Consider the following 21,969-nt stretch of genomic DNA (forward strand, 5'->3'; position numbering starts at 1 on the left):
AAAGTTTTTAATAAAAAAAATAATCGCCGTTCCAGCTCAGATTCAGCTATAGTTGAGCTGTCTACTAAATAAAATCAAGTATTTGCCGTACATATGGGGAAGCTTTTACACTGTGTAATTTAGATATCCAAATGGAATGAGCGTTTGAATTATGTTGCCGTTTGATTGGCCCAGTCTGGAATATCGTATTTCTTCTTTCTTTGTTCACCAAAGTTAGCCTAATCAAGTAATTCCTCGTTTGCCCCGGCTAGCCTCCTATAGAGTCACGCATGCATAAATAATACTAAAATAATTTGCCGTCGCACTCCATTCCTAGCAGTAATTTACATAGATTGAACGCGGACCGTGTCATGAGAAAAGCGTGAGTTGATAAAATGCACGTTTGTCACCTCCAATAAATGTTACATCATAAATTATAAAGTTAGGCTTTGGATGTAAATGCACTGGATAGTCTAATACGTAATGGGGCTGCGTGAGGCGTAAGGGGGGTTTCAATTGCTGTTTTTCAATCAAGCATCAACATATGACATATTTGTCAAAAACATGCAAAACTTATTGTTGTGTCAAAGCCGCAGTGAACAGTCATAATATACAACTTTGATTATACCGTGACCAACAGTGACTGCCAGACGTGCAAAAATGTGTCCACTCCAGTGCCAGCTCATTTCCACTCAAATTGCAGGACCCTCAGAATATTGAGTTTTAGGACTACATACTGTAAATATTCAATTCAGTGTAAGAAACCTTAGACATTCTTCTTTCATCAGAAAAAAAGAGTTAATTCCTAACTTATATGGGTCTGGCATTATCTGAGCTTGAAATGGGGGCAGCTGTACAAAATACAATACAATACAATACATATACAATGATTTATATAGCGCTCTAACAACAGCTGAAGCTGTACCAAAGCGCTAACATGAACAAAAGGCAAATTCTGCCCCCTCATGGAAGGGAAAAACATTGCCAGAGGTCTGACTGGCACTTTCTCGGCACCCCCCCCCCCCCCCACACACAAGAAAACCCGAACAAATTCAGGAATGGCGCTTTTCAACATACTTTTCAATTCCCGAATAAATTTGGTAATGGCAGCAAATGAATTAATGTAACATGTCAACAAGAATTGCACATAATAATCGATATTTATTAGGATTTTTGAAAATTGTGATTTTTTTTTTCCTTTTTGTATTCATTTGTGAATTTAATTCCTCCTCCCAACAAGTTTTAACTTTTATTTTTTATTTTATTTTATTTAATTTATTCTTTTAAACTGCTAATCGTACTGAGGACTATTAATTAATGTGTCATTTTTTCCCTGTTTGTTGATTAAAAACTATGAAAGCAAAACGCTAATGGGATTTCATAATTTCTCAGTGCATGGCGTCCCGAGATTGTGTCCTTATCTGGGGAATCTAAAAGAGCGATACACAGTGTGAATACATTAAGGAAGAAAAAAAATCATAATTATCTAAAAATAAATCATCTTAAATCCAAACAGCACACCATTATAGCACTCTAATTATCCTCGCTTCAAAACTATTTTAATAAAATATTGAGTTGAGTTAAAAAAAATGCTCATGTCACTGTTTCGTTGCGTATCATGGGGTTCAATTGCCTTTTTTAATAAATGAAATATTCTATGCACCTAACCACAGTTTGGAAAGTTGAGCAATTTACAAAGACAAGCCCCTACTTTGTTCGTTTTGTTATTCGTTTGTCGTTCCGTTTTCAAAAGCGAAGTCAGCCACAAGTAAGGAACCATAGTGAAAGAGCACTCACGACACCCTGCAAAAGTAATCACCCCCGCCGGCTCGCCACACAATTATTCACCATCTCGGCTTCCCCAACACTGCTCGATTGTCAAGACTGCCAAGGTCTTGTTCATGCAGTGATAAACATGAACATTGAATTTGTTTTTGACTGAAGCTCTCCTGGCACCAATAGTTTTTGCTTTCTCCTTGATTAGAATCAGAGATGATTGCGTTCATTCTTGCCGCCATGAACTTCGAGAGCAAATCCGCATTGTATTTATTGCACTGGCTTTGCAATAAATACAACCTGGTCCTTTTTTTTATGGGTGGTCATGACAATCTGCATTGTAATGGAAAGAGTCAAGTGTACTTTGGCCGTCCCCAAAGTGTTGTTCTTTTTCATGTCAGCCATTGGAAAGTATGTTTTTTTTGTTTTTGTTTGTATTTTGTTTTCAGAAGGCATAGGGTAATAAGGGAAGCGACTCCGATGCAGGGACAATGCATAAACTTTTTTTTCTTGTCAATTTGGTTCCTCATATTCATTTGGAGTGCATTGGCCGTGCTGACAATAAATAAATAAATAAATAAATAAATAAATAAATAAAATACATTCCACTTCACTAACTTGATGTTGACCAACCCCTCCCCCCCAAAGTAATTTTATATCTTGGTCTGAATCCTGAAATATGGCAAAAAAAGTTTTTTATTTCTAAAAATAATAGTAATCATAATAAAATAAAATACTGTCTAAAATGCGTCCCACCTCAACTTGTTAATGACTCCCCCCAAAATATGCCATTTTATATCTTGGTCTGAAGCCTGAAATATGGCAAAAAGCTCATTTTTTTTTACTTCTAAAAAAACAATAATAAAATAAAATACTGTACAAAATGCATCCCACTTCACTAACTTAACCCAATAAAATAAAGTTTTATAAATTCGTCAGAAGCCCGAAATGTGTCAAAAAGGTGAAAAACCTGAAAGCCAAATACTTTTCTCAAGCCACTGTAAAGTGATCAATCATCAATATTTTTACCCCCATCCACACTTTCTTTGCACATCAAAGAATGTCCAATGTCAAATATTCAGGATAATAATCATAAGAAAATCAAACAAAGTAACTACGCAGAAACATTATGTTCCTCAAGGTGAACAAAATGCAGTACAAAGATGCTACAGTTGAAATACCGTATTTTCCTGTGTGTAAGGCGCAACCAAAAGCCTCCATTTTCGTCAAAAGATGACGCTGCGCCATATATGCTGGTGATACTTCGATGTGAAGTAATGTTGCGCCACAACAGCTCTCACAACTCTTGTCAGCAGCCTCCATTTCTCCCTGTAGAAGTAGTAGTGCCTAACCCTAGCCTCTACTGTATCACCTTATAAAGTATCATGCCTTATATTTGGAAAACCTTTGTATAGTTTTGTATTATATTTGGAAAACTGTTTTCATTCAAGTTTGAAAAGACGCTACAGTTGAAATACCGTATTTTCCTGTGTGTTTGAAAATACACCATTCATTGGGGGTGCGCCTTATACTCTGGTGCACCTTATCTTCTTTTCCTTTCAGCTTTGCACCTTATAGACCTGAAAATATGGTAATCTTTGCAGTTTACCGTAATTCCATCATAAATCTAAAACGCCAGTGTCTTCAGATTTTCTTTCAATTTTCTTCCAGTCATCACTTAAAAAAACACAACTTTAAAAAACTTGTCTCTTCTGTCGTGTTAAAATGTGTCCCATCTAAACAAAATGTCACACTTGTGATTTTCTACCATTTTACACCAGTGAGATCATCAGTGCAGAGCCTGACCGATGTAGAGAGGTTTGAAATGAAGACTGATTATTCAATGTGACTAGCTGTCGCGTCGGCGCACTCCAGCGGGGGTGGTGTGTGGGAGCAAGGGGGGCTTAAATAGACGAAAGATAACTTATAAATTCTGTGATCTTGATGATTGTTACTTTTCTATGCTGTCAGCACCACGCCTCTTGACTGGTTCCCCTTTTCCTGTCGGTCACAAATCGCCCAAGGCCTCCCCGGGAAAGGAGTTTACCAACATTTTTCGCCTTTAATATCGCCTTTGTGCCAGTTGCGTTCTAACTTATCTGCCTCTGCGGATATGCCATTGTTTTGGCAAGTGTTCCAAAGTGTTTCTGGCGTCTCTAAGTCAAAAACAGAGCCACAAGGGGCATCCATCCTTAGAAACACTTGTCCCACCCCTCATCAGTAGATGGTGCTGTTAATCCTCTCTGGATCCCCGCTAGCCTCACCATGCGTCCCCGACACAATCCTCAGTCTTCCATGTATCGTTGGAAAGGGAAGGGGAGCTCGGAGTCCATGTGCGTAGGGTCACGCCACCAATTCCTGCCCCTGAATCCCCCGCCCCTCCTCCTTTGAAGACCATGAAATTGGTGATCCAGGACACACAATTAGCACGCTCGGCCTATTGACTGGCGAGGGGGTTGACGTCTGATTATAATGTCACGGGAATGTCACAATCTGTCTGGTTTTCTTTGTTAGTATTGCGTTGCCAGGTTGGCGGCAGTGTAGCCAAGAAGAAATAACAATTTGATCAATAAAAGGATACTCCTTTCTATTGTCACTAGAGTCTCCATTGTAGTTTTATTAGTCAATTTGGCAGGTGACAGGATGCCGCACGCAAGCCAACTTCAGTATTGGTGTATTCAGAGGACAGGCTTGTCACAGTACGTTGCCTGTGACGAAGGCCTTGGTCCTCCCGACACCGTAACATCATTTCTGTGGTGTGTCTGCCGGACGCAAGCTTCACAATGTTTGCTTGCCGGTGTCGCTTGCGTTTGGCCTCAATCAGCTAATTGAATGTGAAAGCCTGCCGGGCCTTGATGATGTGAAGGACACCATACAGTGCTGCGTCGGTCTCAAGAAAAGCCTTTGCGGGTTATCTGGCTTTGTCACCACTACATTTTCAAGTCATCGTAATTAATCAAATACAAATGATTGGTTACAAACGGCGGCAAGGCTGGTGACTAGTTATGTAATTCACTGGGATCTCGGTGCATAGGTGCAGGATTTGATTCTGGCTGCGGCCTTCCTTTGTGGGGTTTGCATGTTCTCCCGGTGCCTATATGGGTTTTCTCTGGGTACTCCGGTTTCCTTCCATATTCCCAAAACATGCATGGCAGGTTGATCGAACACTCCAAAATTGTACCTTGGTGCAATTGTGAGCATGCGTGGTTGTTCGTCTTTGTGTGTCCTGTAAGTGGTTCAGAATCAGAATCAGAAAACCTTTATTCGTCCCACAGTGGGGAAATTTGCAATTGGTTGGCAAATATGTTCAGGGCGTATCCGCCTACTGCCTGATAATGGCTGGGATCGGCTACAGCACACTTGCGGATTGGAAAATGGATGGATGGATGCTTCAAAATTTCTCAATGTGGAATTGTTCTTGTTCTTCAGCCCTGAAAACATTTTTTTTTAACTGGACTGAACATGGCAAAATACTATATACCTTATTTTTCGGATTATAAAGTGCACCGGATTATGAAGCGCACCTTCAATGAATGACATATTTTAAAACCTTTTCCATATAGTTCATTCTTCCGGGTGGAGTGGACCCTGGCGCGAAAGGCTGCCGTTGCTCACCCGCACATTAAAAAAAAAAAAGTCTTATCCCGTGACTGTACAGTGTCCTTGAGAGTTTTGAAAGGCGCTTAGACATTAAATGTATGATTATTATTATATATAAAGCACACTGGATTACAAGGCTCATGGTCAGCTTTTGGAAAAAAAAAATACGGCTTTTAGGGTGCGCCTTATTGCACAGAAAATACTGTACTGTATTTGTAAATATACACGATGAACAAAGTGTACATTTTTAATGTCGTGCATGTGTGTGCGTACTGTCATGTTTGCAACATTTATGTCTTCAAAATTTCTGTTTGTGCAGTCTGACTTTTAAGTCATTCTTCTGTCGCGCTTTTTGTTCAAACTGTATTTCCGGTACATACAAACCACTGATCTAAAGTTGTATTGGTATGTCTACTACCTTTGCTGATGAGCACATTTTGTTTGTCAAGAAAAAGGAACACTTCAAATTACAGGAAAGAGGCACTGCATTAAAGAACAAAAGAGATCGATGGCACTACATTAAATTGTATGCGAATGGAAAAAAATCAACTAATTAAAATGGATTACTCCTGCTTTGTAAATGTGTTTCAAAATTAAATTATTGTATGAAAACATTTTGACCAATTGAGGAGCTGAGGAAGTATCCATTACTGGATTGGAGCTGAGAAGAGGCCTGAATTTTTTGTGGTGGCTAAGTAGTTTGTTGTGCTCCACTGCGACTCCCCTCGTGCACTCCTGACTGCTGAAGTGCCATGGGTTAAAATCTGATGACCCACATATTTCATTCAGAGGGGCACACATGTCACCGCTGAGGTCTTTTATCTGAATTAAAGGCAGTTTGTGTGTTTTTACCCACATCTTCTGAAGGCCCATCAAGCCATATGATCCTATCTTGAGCTCAACTTTGGCATGTCTCACTGATTACTCATACTGATTACTCTAGTATTTTTTTTTTGTCGGGCATGCCCAACACAACACAGTGGAAAATGATAGGCCCTGGTTTAACAAAACTATTTTAAATACAAAAAAAAATCACAATTGGGCCGCTTGGCCTTTCAGTACAATAGGCTTTAGTTTTAGCAAACACCTGTACGATTAAAAAAAAATGTTTTGCTCGCAACAGTCATGCAATCTACACATCATATCAGCATACAGGTGTGTATACAATACCATACTATATACTTATGGAACAGACTTTGTATTTAAATTAGATTACATGCGGATCAAACCTCTAAAGATGGAGGACACTGATTTGCTGTGGCAACTCCTTGAAGGGAAAAGACAAAAGGAAAAGATTTACTTAGATTAAATCAGATTAAATTTAATGAGGTTAGATTAGATTAGATTAGATTAGATTTCCTTTATGTTGACCTTAGTCAACTTTGCGGACAAGTTGTGTCCATAATGTGTAAAATCACTTCAAATGGATGAGAAGGTTTCTTCAGCCGTCATCTGTACTTTTTTGAAGGTGTCGGACGTTTCGCCTCCTATCCAAGAGGCTTCGTCAGCGAACTAAAGTTTACCAAACTGAACTAAAGTTTAGTGAACTTTAGTTCGCTGACTCCTGTACGACTGAGATCTTACACAGACGAATCACTTCAAATGACTTCTACTGAGCGCATTTTACAAAAATTGTACCGCATGTAGCTATAATTTACGTTTTAAGACTTGCTCGGAATATTTAGGAAGTCTTTTTTTCGAGTTGATGCCGATGCCCTAAGTGACGTCACGGAGGGAACCGAGAAAGCGACACACAATGCATGTTGGGTAATTTTCTTCGTCTGAAAACACCATGTTGATCGCGAAATTAGAAGGAAAACTACATAAATAACGCAATTGTGAATCGTTGTGTGTCACAGGCAATTGCGGTCACATGAACAAGAAGGTGTAATTCCCACAGGACAAATCATCCCATTTCCAACGGAGCTTGTGCGCCATCTTGTGCATTTTCTGGGCGCTACATTGGAGTCCAGACGGCTCGAATTGATACGGAAGGACTTCTTTAATCGATTGCAAACATTTATGCTTTCCTCTTCAGAACTATTTGAATCATATTCATAACTGGATGAGTAACCAGAAAGCATCTTCTCCGAATCTGAACTCTCTGAAGCCATTGTTTTGATTCTGAAGCATGGCAGTGTGTGACCAATAGTGACGTCACGAACAAGGGGGCGGGACTTTCTGAATCTGCCTACTTCGGAGCTCATTTTGTGGCAGTTTTAGGACACTTTAAGTCATTTTTATTGGTGTTTTCCATTTGACTAAAAATATCAGGCTGCGGGTTTGGGTATTTTACATGTTATAAAACGTTTTTCTGATGTCAATTCGGAAACAAAAAATTGTGTCGGTTGTCCTTTCATTTCTTTTACTTTTCTAAGTGAGCAACATTGACTGTTTCATGAAGAAGTAAGATTGTGTCATGTTTGATTGGCAAAACACTGATTATTACAGTAAAGTCTCGTTATATCGATATTCAAGGGAGTCCGAAAAAATATTGATATAACCGGGACTATCGATATATCCAACCCTGTTTGCATGTAATTTTCTCAGTGCGTGCATAAAAATAGTATCAATATAATCGGGACTATCGATATATCCGATATCGATATAACGAGACTTTACTGTATTTTGAAAATGCCCAATATCATCCGAGCAGCGGACTGGGCCTGGTTATCTGATAACTTATAGCAAGCAATACTTGTTTCTTATTTTTGGAAGCGATCTCAATGCCTAAATTATAACGTGGATATCAAAGTTAAGGCCCGGGGGCCAGATCCGGCACTCAATGTCATTTTATGTGGCCCAAGGGAGCAAATTATGTCTCAATTTTCATGAGTCTTGCCAAAATTGACACCCAAATGTCAAATTGTCATGGGTAATAAGTAGCGTTGACATTATCCACTTGCCCTCTGAGGCAAGCTGTAACTCTAAAGTGGCCTACGACAAAAAATGTTTTGACATCCCTGAATTAATAAAAATTAATAATAAAACATCTCCATTATTTTTGTGCATAATATTTTTTGTAGACCTTGGTGAATCAACTGTATTTTACCCCTCAATTTTTCTCTTCACTCATATTATTGTTGATAAAATGCCCAAATACAAACAATGCTATGGAAAGTTTGCCAGGATCTGTAGTCTAAATTATGGGACAAAATAGATTTCCGTTTCATTCCCCTTTCAGAAAAAAAAGATATAATCCTGCTTTGACATCTTGATTGTAGCCTCGCCCCGGGGCTGTCACTGATACACTGCTGCATGTTATTTTTAAACCGAAATGTCAATTGGGTTTTCCATTGTGCGTTTCATGTATTGCCTTTGACCTTCTAATTTTCAAACGTTAGGCATCATTCAATAAAAATTGACCATGTTCTAAGAGCACAGGACACAGAAATTATACCAAGGTTATTTCACCTTTTGCTTTGCTGATACAAAGTCCAGAGCAAAACTGGTGCATTTTATCCCGATTGTAGTCGATGCAAGTTTTGTGGAAATGTCAGTCTGTCGCAAAAAGAGAGTGCTTAGTTCTGGAAATGTGAAGGTGCTCTTGTTGTTTTGTAGTTTTTGTTATGACAGTTGTATTGATGACCACAAAAAATAACTCTTGAGAGGTTCATTTAATAACTGACCTTTTTCTATAGTTTTCTTGATCGTAACCCAAAAACACTTGATTACATCAATTGTAATTAAGAAAAGTATGAATTTAGGTGCTCTGTGTTACATTTTCCATCTGTTAGTCAGGTGATACGCCTTTAGTGGTTGCCAGGCAATAAAATGAACAAGAAATTGGAACAAACAAGGTTGTCTAATATTTTTTTCCCCCCATGACTGAATAGTGTCTAAATGACGTGTGCACCTCGCTTCCTGGTGTCTAACAGGGTCAATAATTCTCTTTAGCTGCTCCCATGAGGCATTGCTTCCTCCGCTAAAGGTCATCTTGAGGTGGGAATGATGTCACAATTAGAATGTCATTTAAAACGCTTCTTTTAAAAAGATTAAAAAGCACTGTCAGCCACATCAACCGGTCCGGCGAGTATAGGAAATACAGTTATTCCATTAAAATGTAATTTATTTTTAGATGTGCTCTTTTACCAGGGAGATATTTTCTTTAGTCGTACAAGACATCTTATAAGGAAAGCACAACATTAATAATTTCATTAGTTTGTCTTTCTTGTTCGTGGTGCTTTTGGTGTTCCTGATATGTGTTTAGGGCTGGAAATGTGAGACCATTCTAACACAATTTTTGTCCATGACTCTTAGTCTATCATCATATCGGGGGCACTTTTCCACCAATGGACAGGCTGGGGCAATTGGGAATTAATTGATTCACGCTGAGACAGAATTCTACACCTGTTAATGACTTCCTTTTGGCCCACTTCAATGCACCTCCTCCCCAAGGCTTACTTGCATTTTGTCCTCCAAATTGAGAAAAAGTATAGTTCCAGGGTATATTTAAAGGATTGAAAATAATTATAATGGAGTGCCTGATACATTTTGGCCCTACTGCTTTACTTACTCGACCAGTGGTTATGCCTTTCCACCATTCTTTCCCAACCTATGAGGTGGTCATCATATGGGCACGTTTCAAAGATGTGGATCACATCAAGATGTCCATGACAATAGAGGACTAATATCAGTCTCGGAATTGCCATATGGCAAATAAATAAATAAAATACATAGATAGGATTTGTGAATCTAGCCCCTCAACATTTCTGACACCCAAATGCTTCCATGGATTCCCCCACCGTGTGCTATGAGCATAAATACATTTTGTTCCCATTTAGCGCATATCAACGCATTATATTTCTAATTTTGTGCAGTGTAGCGCAAGCCTTCTCCAATTCAAACTCAATCACATGGCTGTAATCCTGTTCACTCATCAACTTTACTCCCGGTAAGTGTGTTGGTTAATGGTCTCAGCTCCTCTTTTTCAGCTGTACCTCACACTTTATTGGCTATCTGGTTTGTAATGATTATTGCCCTTAACATGAAGCACTTGGATGCATTAGCAAGTACAAATAAATGAAACAAAAAAACAATTGTTAAAAGACATTAAATATAGCCATTTTTTGTCAGTTCAAAATATCGTTATTTCGTTTTTATGTTGTGACAGAAGCTCAGTATATTTTGTTGTTTTCCCACCCCTCACCCTCCTCCCCTTCAGAGAGCTGAGTTGTGCTACCTAACACTATAACTGAGGTGATCTATAAGTCAATAACAAGACAAGACTAAAATCTGGGCAATGTGGTTATAATTGATTGAGATGTCTGGGTGGAACTTGTTTAAAGCGTCAATGTCATCTGCTAAGGAGTGCACTTTTCCTTTCCCTAAAGATCTCACGCTCACCAAATGGACACATGCCTCATGAGTTTGCCACTGAGCTAGCCATGGTTTGTATGACATTTCATATCTGACCACAGTGTTTTGAAAATAACATTTTGTGATAGACCGATATGGATTAAAGGCATTAGTGTCCAAATGACAAAAAGACAAACTCTTAATTGTGTTGTAATTCCATTAGGCATGTTTGTCAAAATAACTTTTCCAATTAATTTTCGAGATGTCCAATAAACATATTTGTTTTTAAACAAACTTGAAATTGTGGTTTTCCGTCAAGTGATGATTTAAATAGTTGCCTAAAGGTTTGAGACAGTTTAAAGTTTATCAATTAATGACCTTCAGACCTAAAAAAAAACCTACCAAAAAACAGTCAATGTAGATTTTTGTTAAAAATTGTGAACATTTATGCTAATCATCGGCCTGGGCGATAGTTGACTTATCCCAAATATCGCATTGCGACAGTGAGGTGACAAGATTTTCCCATTCAGCCGCTTCTTAACTCATTCACTACGATTCCCGAATGTATTCGGAAATTGAAGATATAACGTAGAATGCCATACCTGAATTTGTTTGGGTTTTTGTTTTTCTTGCTGGGCTTCCCATAAAGCAGTGACCAGACCTCTTGCAATGTTTTTTTCCCTTCCACGAGGGGACAGCATTTCCCTTTTTTTCATGTTAGCGCTTTGTTACAGCTTCAGCTGTTGTTAAAGGACAACCAACACCATTTTTTTTGTTTCCTAACTGACATCAGAAAAACATTGTATGATATCTAAAATACCCAAAGCATGCAGGCTGATATTTTTAGTCAAATGCAAAACACCAATAAAAATGAGTTCAAGTGTCCTAAAACTGCCACAAAATGAGCTTGAAAACTGGGCCGATTCAGAAAGTCCCGCCCCCTGTTCGTGACATCACTTTTGGTCACACACTGCCTTGCTCCAAAATCAAAACAATGGCTTCAGAGAGTTCAGATTCGGAGAAGATGCTTTCTTGTTACTCATCCAGTTCTGAATATGATTCAAATAGTTCTGAAGAGGAAAGCATAAATGTTTGCAATCGATTAAAGAAGTCCTTCCTTATCAATTCGAGCCGTCTGGACTCCAATGAAGCGGCCATAAAATGCACAAGATGGCGCACAAGCTCCGTTGGAAAGGGCTGATTTGTCCGCTAGGAATTTGTGTAAACTTCCACATTCTTCATGTGTGTGACCGCAATTGGTTGCTACACACAACGATTCACCATCCCGTTATTTATGTCGTTTTCCTTCTAATTTCGCCACCAACACGGATCAACACGATATTTTCATACCAAAGAAAGTACCCAAATTGCATTGTGTGTCACTTCCTCGGTCACGGGCGTTCCTTCCGTGACGTCACGTAGGGGATCGTCATCAACTCAAAAACAAGACTTCCTGAAGATTCAGCACGAGTCTTAAAACGTAAGATATAGCTATATGCGGTGGAATCTTTGTAATCTCAGTAGAAGTCATTTGAAGTGATTTTACAAATTATGGACACAACTTGTCCGGAGAGGTTGGTTGTCCCTCTAAAGCACTATATATACATTGTAAATCAATGTGTATGTCTTATATTGTATTTTGAACAGCCACCCCCATTTCAAGCTCCTATGACTCCAGACCCATATAATTTAGGAATTCACTCTTTTTTTCTGATGAAAGAAGAGCGTCTAAGGTTTCTTTCGCTGCATTGAATGTTTATGGAGTCCTTAAACTCAATATACTGTGGGTCCTGGAATTTGAGTGACAATGACAAAAACCGCGGCACTGGAGTGGACACATTTTTGCACGACTGGCAGTGAGTGAGTGTTTCTACCCAATTGAGTGTTTCTTTTTTTTGTGTAGTTTTGTTGACCCATCTGGCTTCCATTCTTGTTTCATTTCTGTGACCCAAATGTGCACCATGACTCCTTTATTTTATTCAGTAACATTTAGGTAGCCACAGAATGAATTTTAATATCAAATTTCCATAAGTGCTGGTAGTTATATTTGAAACAAGGAGAAGAAACCTATGTTGACTGGCTGTATATATTTTATGGACCTTATTAAAAGAAAGGATACATAGTTTGGCTTTAATTTAATTGCAATCAACACACACAAATGAAAAGTCAAATAGACTTTAATAAGAGCCAAAATATTTGCTCAGATGTGATCACCTTGTGTGTGTTTGTCATGGAATTATAGCTTCTCAAACACCCACCGGACACGGTTAATCGTGGCGCTTTTGCATCGGAATGGGCGCGTGGTGTACGCAATGCATATCCCAAAAAGAATCACTCCTGGCAGGGTGCTCAATCACTTTGTATCGCTCGACGCTAAAAGAAAAGAAGAGTAATCAAAACCTTTCAACCTATTAGAGGGATGACTTGTCCATTGAATCACAGGGACCGCAGGTGTGATGAGAAGTCATCTAATCCTTCGCTCTGGTTGTTTTCCCCCTTTCTCAGAGTTCTTACATATTTATCCATTTTCCAAGGCACCACCTCACGCCGCCCTCTCCAAATTTATTGTTTAATGCAGTTTGACGGAGGATTCTAACCACCCCTCACCCCACCTCCCTTCCTATTCTTGTAAATGCATACTCGGATGGAAAATTAAAGTTCATCTCAAAGGAAAACATAATAGAATCGATGAAAGTATTGCACTTAAAAAACTTTTGATGTTCTGATGCTATTTAAGTTTCTAGTGCATTAACGTTTCAAGTCATTACAACATGGAGGCGGTGGTGATTTGATCACGCTGGGTTTTTAACTGGAAGAATTACAGAGGTTTTTCTGCCTAGGATTCCAAAAGTTATTAGATACAAATGATCACCTCCGCAGCAAGTATAGATTTTCTTTCAGCGCGCACTTAAGAATGGAAGTTTGTCTTGAGGAGGGTAATAGCAAATTAAGCTCTATACTCCATTTGTCTACCACTCTTGATGGGCTAATTATATAACTGCTGATTTGGTCATTCTCTCCATTTACAGTGGCTTGAAAGTACTCAGGTGGGTTCCATTAAATGGATTCCTTTTATTGTTCCCTTGTTTTTTTTTTTAAACTCGCCCAACCCAACTTGCAACAAATACTTGTTTTCATTGACAACGTGGCCTTGTTCAACATATCACTTTCCTTTGAATCTCATGTTTAGCTTGTGTCTTCCATTTTATCTCATTCTAGGTTTCTACAGCTGTCAAATTTCTTCAAAATCCAAAAGTACATCAGAGTCCCTTGGCCACTCGAAAAGCCTTCCTGAAGAAAAAAGGTAAGGTGCATGAGAAGGGGTTTCCATGCTTATATAAAATGTCAATGAAACAAAGAACTTAAAACATGAACTCAAATAATTTTGATACAAATAATATACAATACACTATTACTATACTATACTATACTATACTATACTATACTATACTATACTATACTATACTATACTATACTATACTATACTATCATTAAAAATGTATTATATATCATATCATATAGAGAGCTATGCAACACAGAATTTCTGTTAATGGTGGGTCATTTGTATTGGAAAATACAGCAGGATGTGCTTCCGCTTATTTGTACACTGTACATGGGTAGTTGAGGTCAGAGGTTAGAGCTGTAGCTCCAGGGGATCTCATATGGTCGATTTGTCTTTTTGCTACAGAGTGCATGATTCAGGTCCTGTAAATAAATGACACAACAGTTTGGACGCTCCTTTGGGTTCAGGAAAATTAATATTGACAAACTCTCTCTGCATTTTCAATGGAATTTTCAATATTGCGCCCCCGGCTCTTTTTAACCCTTTTACTTCATTTTACTCTTATTGTCAATTTGAAGCCTGACAGAGAAGCCTTTTATACCATTCATAGATGGCTTTTAAAACACGGTGCATAATGATATTTCTCATCGGGCTGGATTTATTTAGGCTTGTTTAGTCCAGTGTGCTTGAAGAAATATAATTGTGCAAGGCGACACATTTTTTACGCCTTAAAACAAGCACGATTGACATTGGGTTGAAGTTGTTCGTTCAGGGTGCGGTGCTTCTCAGAGACTTTTTTTTATTTAGAGCCCCTGAAAAAGTAAAAAAATGTGTCTGGAAGCTCCACAACAGTGGAAGGAACCTGAAACCATCTTCACAAAAAAAGCTTGTACGCTTTTCCTGGCTCCTGATGTCTTTTTACTGGTCTTTCCGTTTGTCACCGTTAAGACTGTTTGCTTAGATAAATCATAAAACCAAGATCCTGTCATCAAATGTTTATACCAGTGCATACTTCATTCTTTCTCCTTTGGTTTAAGCTCTTTGTTGCAGTCGAAAAACTATTTGCTCTTACTGCACTCCGAGTCCATGAAATATGTATGATGTTTTAATGCTGGATTTATTTTTCAAAGTTAGTTCCACTGTAGATCTGAACAAGGAGCCTCAATTTGCATGTGGACATCAATCTCAGAAAAAGACATTGTAAAGATGAACGAAACTCCAGCAGTGAAACACGAAGCACAGAGTACATTTCCGTTTTGAGAGGATAACTCTTCAGCCACTCAACAGTAAAGTTGGGAGTCAAATATTTTATTGGTGTGTGTATGTGTGTGTGTGTGTATATACTGTCACTAACATTACAGATATAGAAAAGTACACATTCAACAGACTTGAGGATGATTTAACTGTCAAATTTAAATGATCTGATCATCTATCATTTACAATTCATGCATATTTTGTGATCAATTGTATTGCCCCAATCCGCCGATCCAATCAACCATTTAATTGGCTCCGTCAAGTAAGCCACGACAGTCATAGTGCCCAACATACATTTATCCATCGCAAGCCACAACAAAGGATACTCAGCTGCCACTTCTGATTTTTTTTTTTACGCCCTTGCTGAATAATTTGTAAAACAAAATAAAACAAACTATTAAATAAATAAACACATACAGTACATAGTTGTATTAAGTTCATCCTGTCTACTTGATATCTAATTTAAAACAGATTCTTATCTTACAGACAGTGTATTGTCTGTGTTTAAAGGCAGAAGTAGACGCCGAAACATGTCAGGTATTTGAACACCGACAATACACTGTAAGATAAGAATCTGTTTTAAATTACATACAGTACATGTAAAGTTTGACATATAAGGTATAGGTCAAATGGCAGCGATAAAAAGGGATAGTAGTATTGTCTAATTTGATATGGCTCTAGTTATTTATTTATTTATTTATTTATTTATTTATTTATTTATTTATGTGTTTGTGTATGTGTTTGTTTATTTCATGTATTTAATGTATTTATTTTATTTGTGTGGTTATGTGTTTGTTTATTTATTTACACATTTATTTAGCCATGTGTTTGTTTGTTTGTTTGTTTGTTTGTTTGTTTGTTTTAAACCTGCTGTTGACATTTGGAATGTAAGTTGTTAACCCGACACATCCCTTATGCGAACTGACTTAGTAAACGTAAGCTCTCTGAAATCATTCGTGTCACTTGAAATCCACATTTACAAATCAGCAGACAATCACGAATAGGCTCCAAGTCAGAATTTGCCCATTGCGACCTGCAGTTTAAACGCAGGCGCGGTCCTCTCACCATTTGATCTTGGGACTCAATCATCCTTCTTCTCCTACCACAAGTGTGTCTGTCATGTCTTAATTTTTAATTCATCTCAATGTCATGTTGATGTAAATGCCGCAGAATTTTACTTTATATTAACAACCAGAAATGTCAAACCACACATTCAATGAAATAATACTATCTCCCAGTAGAGTAGAATTTAAATTAGATTTCTCTTGCCGGCAATATTTACGCCGGAGTCTGGACAGCTGATGAAGGGGAAAATAGGACCCACTTTGATTGCATGTTGCAGAATCTTTACCCAATAATCTCGCTGGTGCATATTATTTCACTGTGCAATTGTGCCTTAATCGGAGCTGAAGGTTGCGTCTGTGGTCATATCTCTCGGTTTTCAAAGACATCTTAACCGTGAGGTCTATTTCACTATTCATTGAAAAATATCATTTTGGGGTTTGCCTCAACTGTCAATTTGCAGGTATGAATTGGCAATTATGCAGTCCTCATATTTGTAAATGCCCTCTCTGAGTTCGGGCTGAAATATTGCAACTTTGTCACCAAGGTGTAATATGAATCAAGCTCTAAATAAGATCACTTCTATTTTCTTTGTAAAAGGAGTTGGGAAAATAAATTGCACATTGATACGACTCCGACTGAGAAATTTTGCCTTCCTTGTTCCTCGCCGACATTAAATATGTTTTACTGTCTGAGTGAAATATAATGTCATGCTGTCTCATTTAGTGGATCGCGCCGTCTTCCACAATTAACACGTGCGGTATAACCAGTCAAAGTGTCAAAACCCATTTTGGAGCCACAGTTTAGCCCGGGCAATTAGGAGTTGCACACATATAATTACCCAAAAATGTCATTCTCGGGACTAAGTCAACAACATTTCCATCTTGTTCCGTGTCACTCTGACCGAAGCTCCAACGCCGACAAGCTCAGTTGTACTGAATCTGTTTGGGATGTTTTTTTTGTACATGTAATATATAAAGCGTTGATTTTCTGTCAATTATGCCATCGGTCCCCAATCTTTTTAGCTCCACCGACCAGTTTATAGTCAGACAATAATTTCAGCGACCGGTCTTAAGGTGTATCGGGAAAACACAACAAAATAATATTGTCACGGTTTGCAAGGTGGTGATGGCCATTGTGGATCCCAAAAAAGCAGGCAGGAGGGAGCAGCAGGTTGTATTTGAGAAATTGTAATAAAATAAAGTCAACAGGAACAAAATCTAAAACATCAAAATCATCTTAATAGAAAAACACAAAGCACAATGCAATGAATGCACTGCACAATGCAATGACCCGACACTGAATGGTCGTGCCGGGAGTCCTTTTGACTGCCACTGATTGGAACTACCAACACCTGCGCGGCTGCAGGCAGGGCCGACAGCGCTACCCGTTTGTCGCCAACCAGATCATGACAAATATGATACGATCTGCATGAAAATCGTGGTATTATAACACATTAAAACATAATAATAAAGACACATGATGCAAGAGGAATGTCCCACCTGGCCAGAACATGCTCTTGTTGTTGACTTTGATAGCTGTGTGCTAGATAGTTGCAACAGAGAATTCAATCATTTTTCAAAATAAAACAAATTACTTAAAACGTAGATAATTTACTGTAAGTCATTTATTTTTCTGTGTGGCCCGGTATCAAATGACCCACAAACTGGTGCTGGTCCGCGGCCCAGAGTTTGGGGACTGCTGAATTATGCTACGGCGATTGCTTGCCTTATTTCCTTTCCGTGCTGCTGTCGTTATTGTGAGTTCACAGAATAGAAATGGATTTCACCCTGAGTAGAGAGGCCATCGAGTGAGGGCCAGAGAGAACATAGGTAAGCTCTTGGGCTATTACTGTACGTGGTATGAAGGTAAGGCGAAAGATAAGGTTCATCATCTCACATATTAATGGGATGCTAGATGTAAGTGGGGTTATGCGACTCACCTCTCGGACAAAAAAAAATGACAATGACCAAGGCCTGCAAAGAAGGTTGATGTGGTGATAAATTACTCCACGGCGCCACCTAGTCGAGGCCTTGCCTTCTCTGTCATCAGTAGGGCGATAAAAGCCAGCGCTGTCCCCTCTATTTTTTATTTTTTTTAATACATAAATGAATACTCTATGAGAGTCCTGGCCATTTTTGAGCAATTGTATCAAACTAAAAACATGCGAAGGACCCTCACCGCAACTTGCCATGTATTCAATGCGTTCAAATCACACCCCTCCCCCCTTAATATCCCATTGACCTTCTTCTACTTGACATAACCTGCGCCGTAGATCTTTCTTTTTAAAAAATGATTTTCAAAATCTAATTGCTCTCAAGGACCCTGATAAAATGTGTTCACCTTTTACCCAAATTATTTCACTGCCCCATTTCCGTAATTGACTGTCCTGCCGAGGTCTTGACCCATAAAGTCGAGGAATGCCAGAATCGGGAGAAATTGATTTAATAAAAACAACCCGACTGCCTCTTTGCCCTTAAAAATGCCTTGAGAATATGAGGCTGTGGAAATAGAGCTGTAAATAACCTGACGAGCAATGGCTTTTCCTTTAAATAAATACCGATCAGGTTTATGTTGAAAGACAATAGAAAAGGTAGTCCAGATATGCAGTTTACAGTATTTATAGCTGTAATATCGAGGTGCCAGCACCGTAATTTCATGCCCCAATGAGAATGGCAAGGTCAAAGCAAATGCTTTGGCTGAGCATCTGCTAATACTGTGACTCATAAACAGCAAGTGTGTGTATCAGGTGCAGCAAATAATACAATATAATGAAATACAGAATAGCTTCCATTATTGTTTTTTTTTATGGTGTCGTCATTACGTGTAATTTATGTCTTAAAAATTCATCACCCCATGGGTCGATCTGAAATGGGGGTCCTGAGGGTCATTCTACAGGTTTTTGAACCTCTAATAAATTTCATCAACACTTTTTGTTTTGTCTTTCCTTTTATATGGAAAAATCCAGTCGCTCTTTTCTGTTGGATGCGAGGTAGCTTTCATTTCTTGCTGCTGTGTTCAAATAGATCAGCACAATTTTTTTTCGCCGCACGTTCACCGCGAACCTACGCCAGAGTTTTTCTTTAGAATTTGCATTTGACTTTCATTTTCCTGGACAAACTTGACATCATTTGATGTCTGAACATCTCTTTGAATGTGCTCGAATCAAACCTATTAGCTGCCATGTATACCGTATTTTCCGGACAACAAGGCGCTCTTTCTATGAATGACTATATATTGTTAAACCTTTTCCATATGTATATTCCGTATATAGTATAAGGTGCACTTTCAACGATTGACATATATTAAAACATTTTCCATATACAGTTAAACCTCAGTTTATGGATAATAAATAATCCGTTCCAGAAACCTTTTTTTAAAAATGATTATGTCTGTAATTTCTATACATTACATTCCCGAATTTGTTCATTCCCAAATTTGTTCGGGTTTTGGTTTTTCTTGCTGGGGATGTCGATAAAGCGCTGGCCAGTCCTCTGGCAATGTTTTTTCCCTTGCACGAGGTTGCAGCATTTCCATTTTTTCCATGTTAGCGCTTTTTTCTAGCTTCAGCTGTTGTTAAAGTGATATATAAACAAATACAGTATGTGTGTATTGCATTGGGGCGGCCCGGTAGTCAAGTGGTTAGCACACCGGCTTCACAGTGTAGCGGTCGCCAGTTCATGTCCCGGTCCGGCATCCCTGTGTGGAGTTTGCATGTTCTCCTCGGGCCCGCGTAAGGGTCCTCCGGTTTCCTCCGACATTCCAAAAACATGCATGACAGGCAGATTGAAGACTCCAAATCGTCCCGAGGTGTGAGTGATTGTTGTTTGTCTTTGTGTGCCCTGCGATTGGTTGGCAACCAATTCAGGGTGTCCCCCGCCTGGTGCCCGAAGACAGCTGGGATTGGCTCCAGCACCCCCTGCAACCCTAATGAGGAATAAGCGGTACGGAAAATGGATGGATGGATGTATTGCATTGCATTTTGGTCAGATGCCCTCATTTCAAGCTCAGATATCTCCAGACCTATATAATTTAGGAATGAACCCTTTGTTACTGATGAAAGAAGAGAGTCTCAGCTTTGATACGCTGCATTGAATGTTTATGAAGTTCTAAAACACAATATTCTGTCGGTCCTGGAATTTGAGTGAAAATGACGAAAACCCTGGTACGAGAATTGACATTATTTTTGCTGTGAATTAGTTAAATATAATTTGTATTTTTTAAAACACGTTAGCTTTTTTTTCCTCATTTTTTTTAGGTCAAGAAACGTGTTTTGAGTGTGGTTAGAGAAGGAATTCAATTTGTAAGTCAAGGTAGCACTACTTTTAAATCCAATGTATGGTTGATCGTCACCATGTGTCCTAAGAGTTTGGGATAGTTACTTCATAGGCTGTCGTTAATAATAATTCACAAAGTTATGTTATTCTTTGATTTGACTCAAATGTTCCATAAATTTAGACACATATTCATGGGAACACAGAGCCGGGACTGCAGCCCTTTCTTCCCACAAAATAGAATGTTCATATTGGATTTTTTTTCTCCCCTCCTCCCTTCTGATTCTCCATCAGGGAGCCCTTTGCAATTTAATCAAACCTAAAATCATTAAAAAGATCTAAAGATTAAATTATATTGGCGTTTGCAAATTTATGTAATACATTTACATTACAATGAAGAAATTAAAATAATGCATTTTAGCTGTCTGGGGTGTATGAAATTTCCACATGGGAAATATAACAAGGAGAAGTGGACAGACTTATTTTCTTTGCCTTTGGTGACAGTTAATAGGCTTGCTGAGTTTCCGATTTCATTGAAGGGAAGCTTTGCACATCATCTCCCTTGATGGACATTCCTTAAACTTAAGATCTCCCTCAAACTCTCCCAGCAATTTATGAATTATGAAATGAAAATATATTCTTAAGACATACAGTTGCGGCGATCGAACAAGTTCATATTCAGGACAATTGAAAGTTTTAATGTATGTATTATGATAGCAAAGGAGCCATTTTGTTGTCAACGTCTACTGTAAGTCACCAAAACCCCGGGAGTTTTTTAAATGTCATAATTGATTGCAGGCTTGACGGATGAGGAGGTTGAGTTGGCTATTCGACGTTCGGGCAGCACAGAAGAGGTCTTGCCTTTGAGAGCTGGAGGCCTACCGCAACCTCTTGACTCTTCTCACTTCGCCGCTGTTCCACACGGTGAGTTTGCGACTCATTATTGTGCTTCATAATGGCATAATTGTGTACAGAACGTGGAAAGTTAATATGCTTGTTTATTTAATTTAGTTTTTTTTTCTTCTTTTTTGAACGTTGAAGACAAAAAGTTTCATTGTAATGATTTTGGCTAGATACTACCAAGCTGGGGTGTCAAAGTCAAGGCCCGGGGGCCAAATCGTTCCTGCCACCTCATTTTATTCGACCCGCGAAAGCAAATCAAATTTGATGCTTGCGAAAGTCTGAACCAAAATTTCAAACTTTCCCATGCAAACCACAATGACAGTCATTACTATTGACTTCAAATTTGAAAACTAGTTCTTCATTAATTTGTTATGCATTCTATATGTAATATGTGGAGGGGAAGAAACACTTTTTTGGACTGTGCTTTACTCGACTCTCTTCTAGTTCATCAGACGACTCCCCTGATTTATTTTTCAGCATTTTTCCATGTGTTTGAGCAATATCCTTGATAGCTATTTCAGATTTGTGCTATATGGTATT

The 21,969-nt window shown here is 38.6% G+C and overlaps 1 protein-coding gene across 1 annotated transcript in view; it reads left to right on the top strand.

The window, feature by feature from the left end:
• The window catches only part of pex14 (peroxisomal biogenesis factor 14), a 52,327-nt gene that overhangs the window by 11,762 nt on the left and 18,596 nt on the right, over positions 1-21,969 (top strand). The window contains exons 3-4 of the mRNA XM_089010365.1: positions 13,873-13,957; positions 21,325-21,450. Of these exons, the coding sequence (XP_088866491.1) occupies positions 13,873-13,957; positions 21,325-21,450 (211 nt within the window). The remainder of the gene's footprint in view (positions 1-13,872; positions 13,958-21,324; positions 21,451-21,969) is intronic.

Source organism: Hippocampus bargibanti, linkage group LG01 (genome assembly GCF_051943395.1).
Source record: "Hippocampus bargibanti isolate YZ-2025 linkage group LG01, ASM5194339v1, whole genome shotgun sequence".
NCBI lineage: Eukaryota > Metazoa > Chordata > Actinopteri > Syngnathiformes > Syngnathidae > Hippocampus > Hippocampus bargibanti.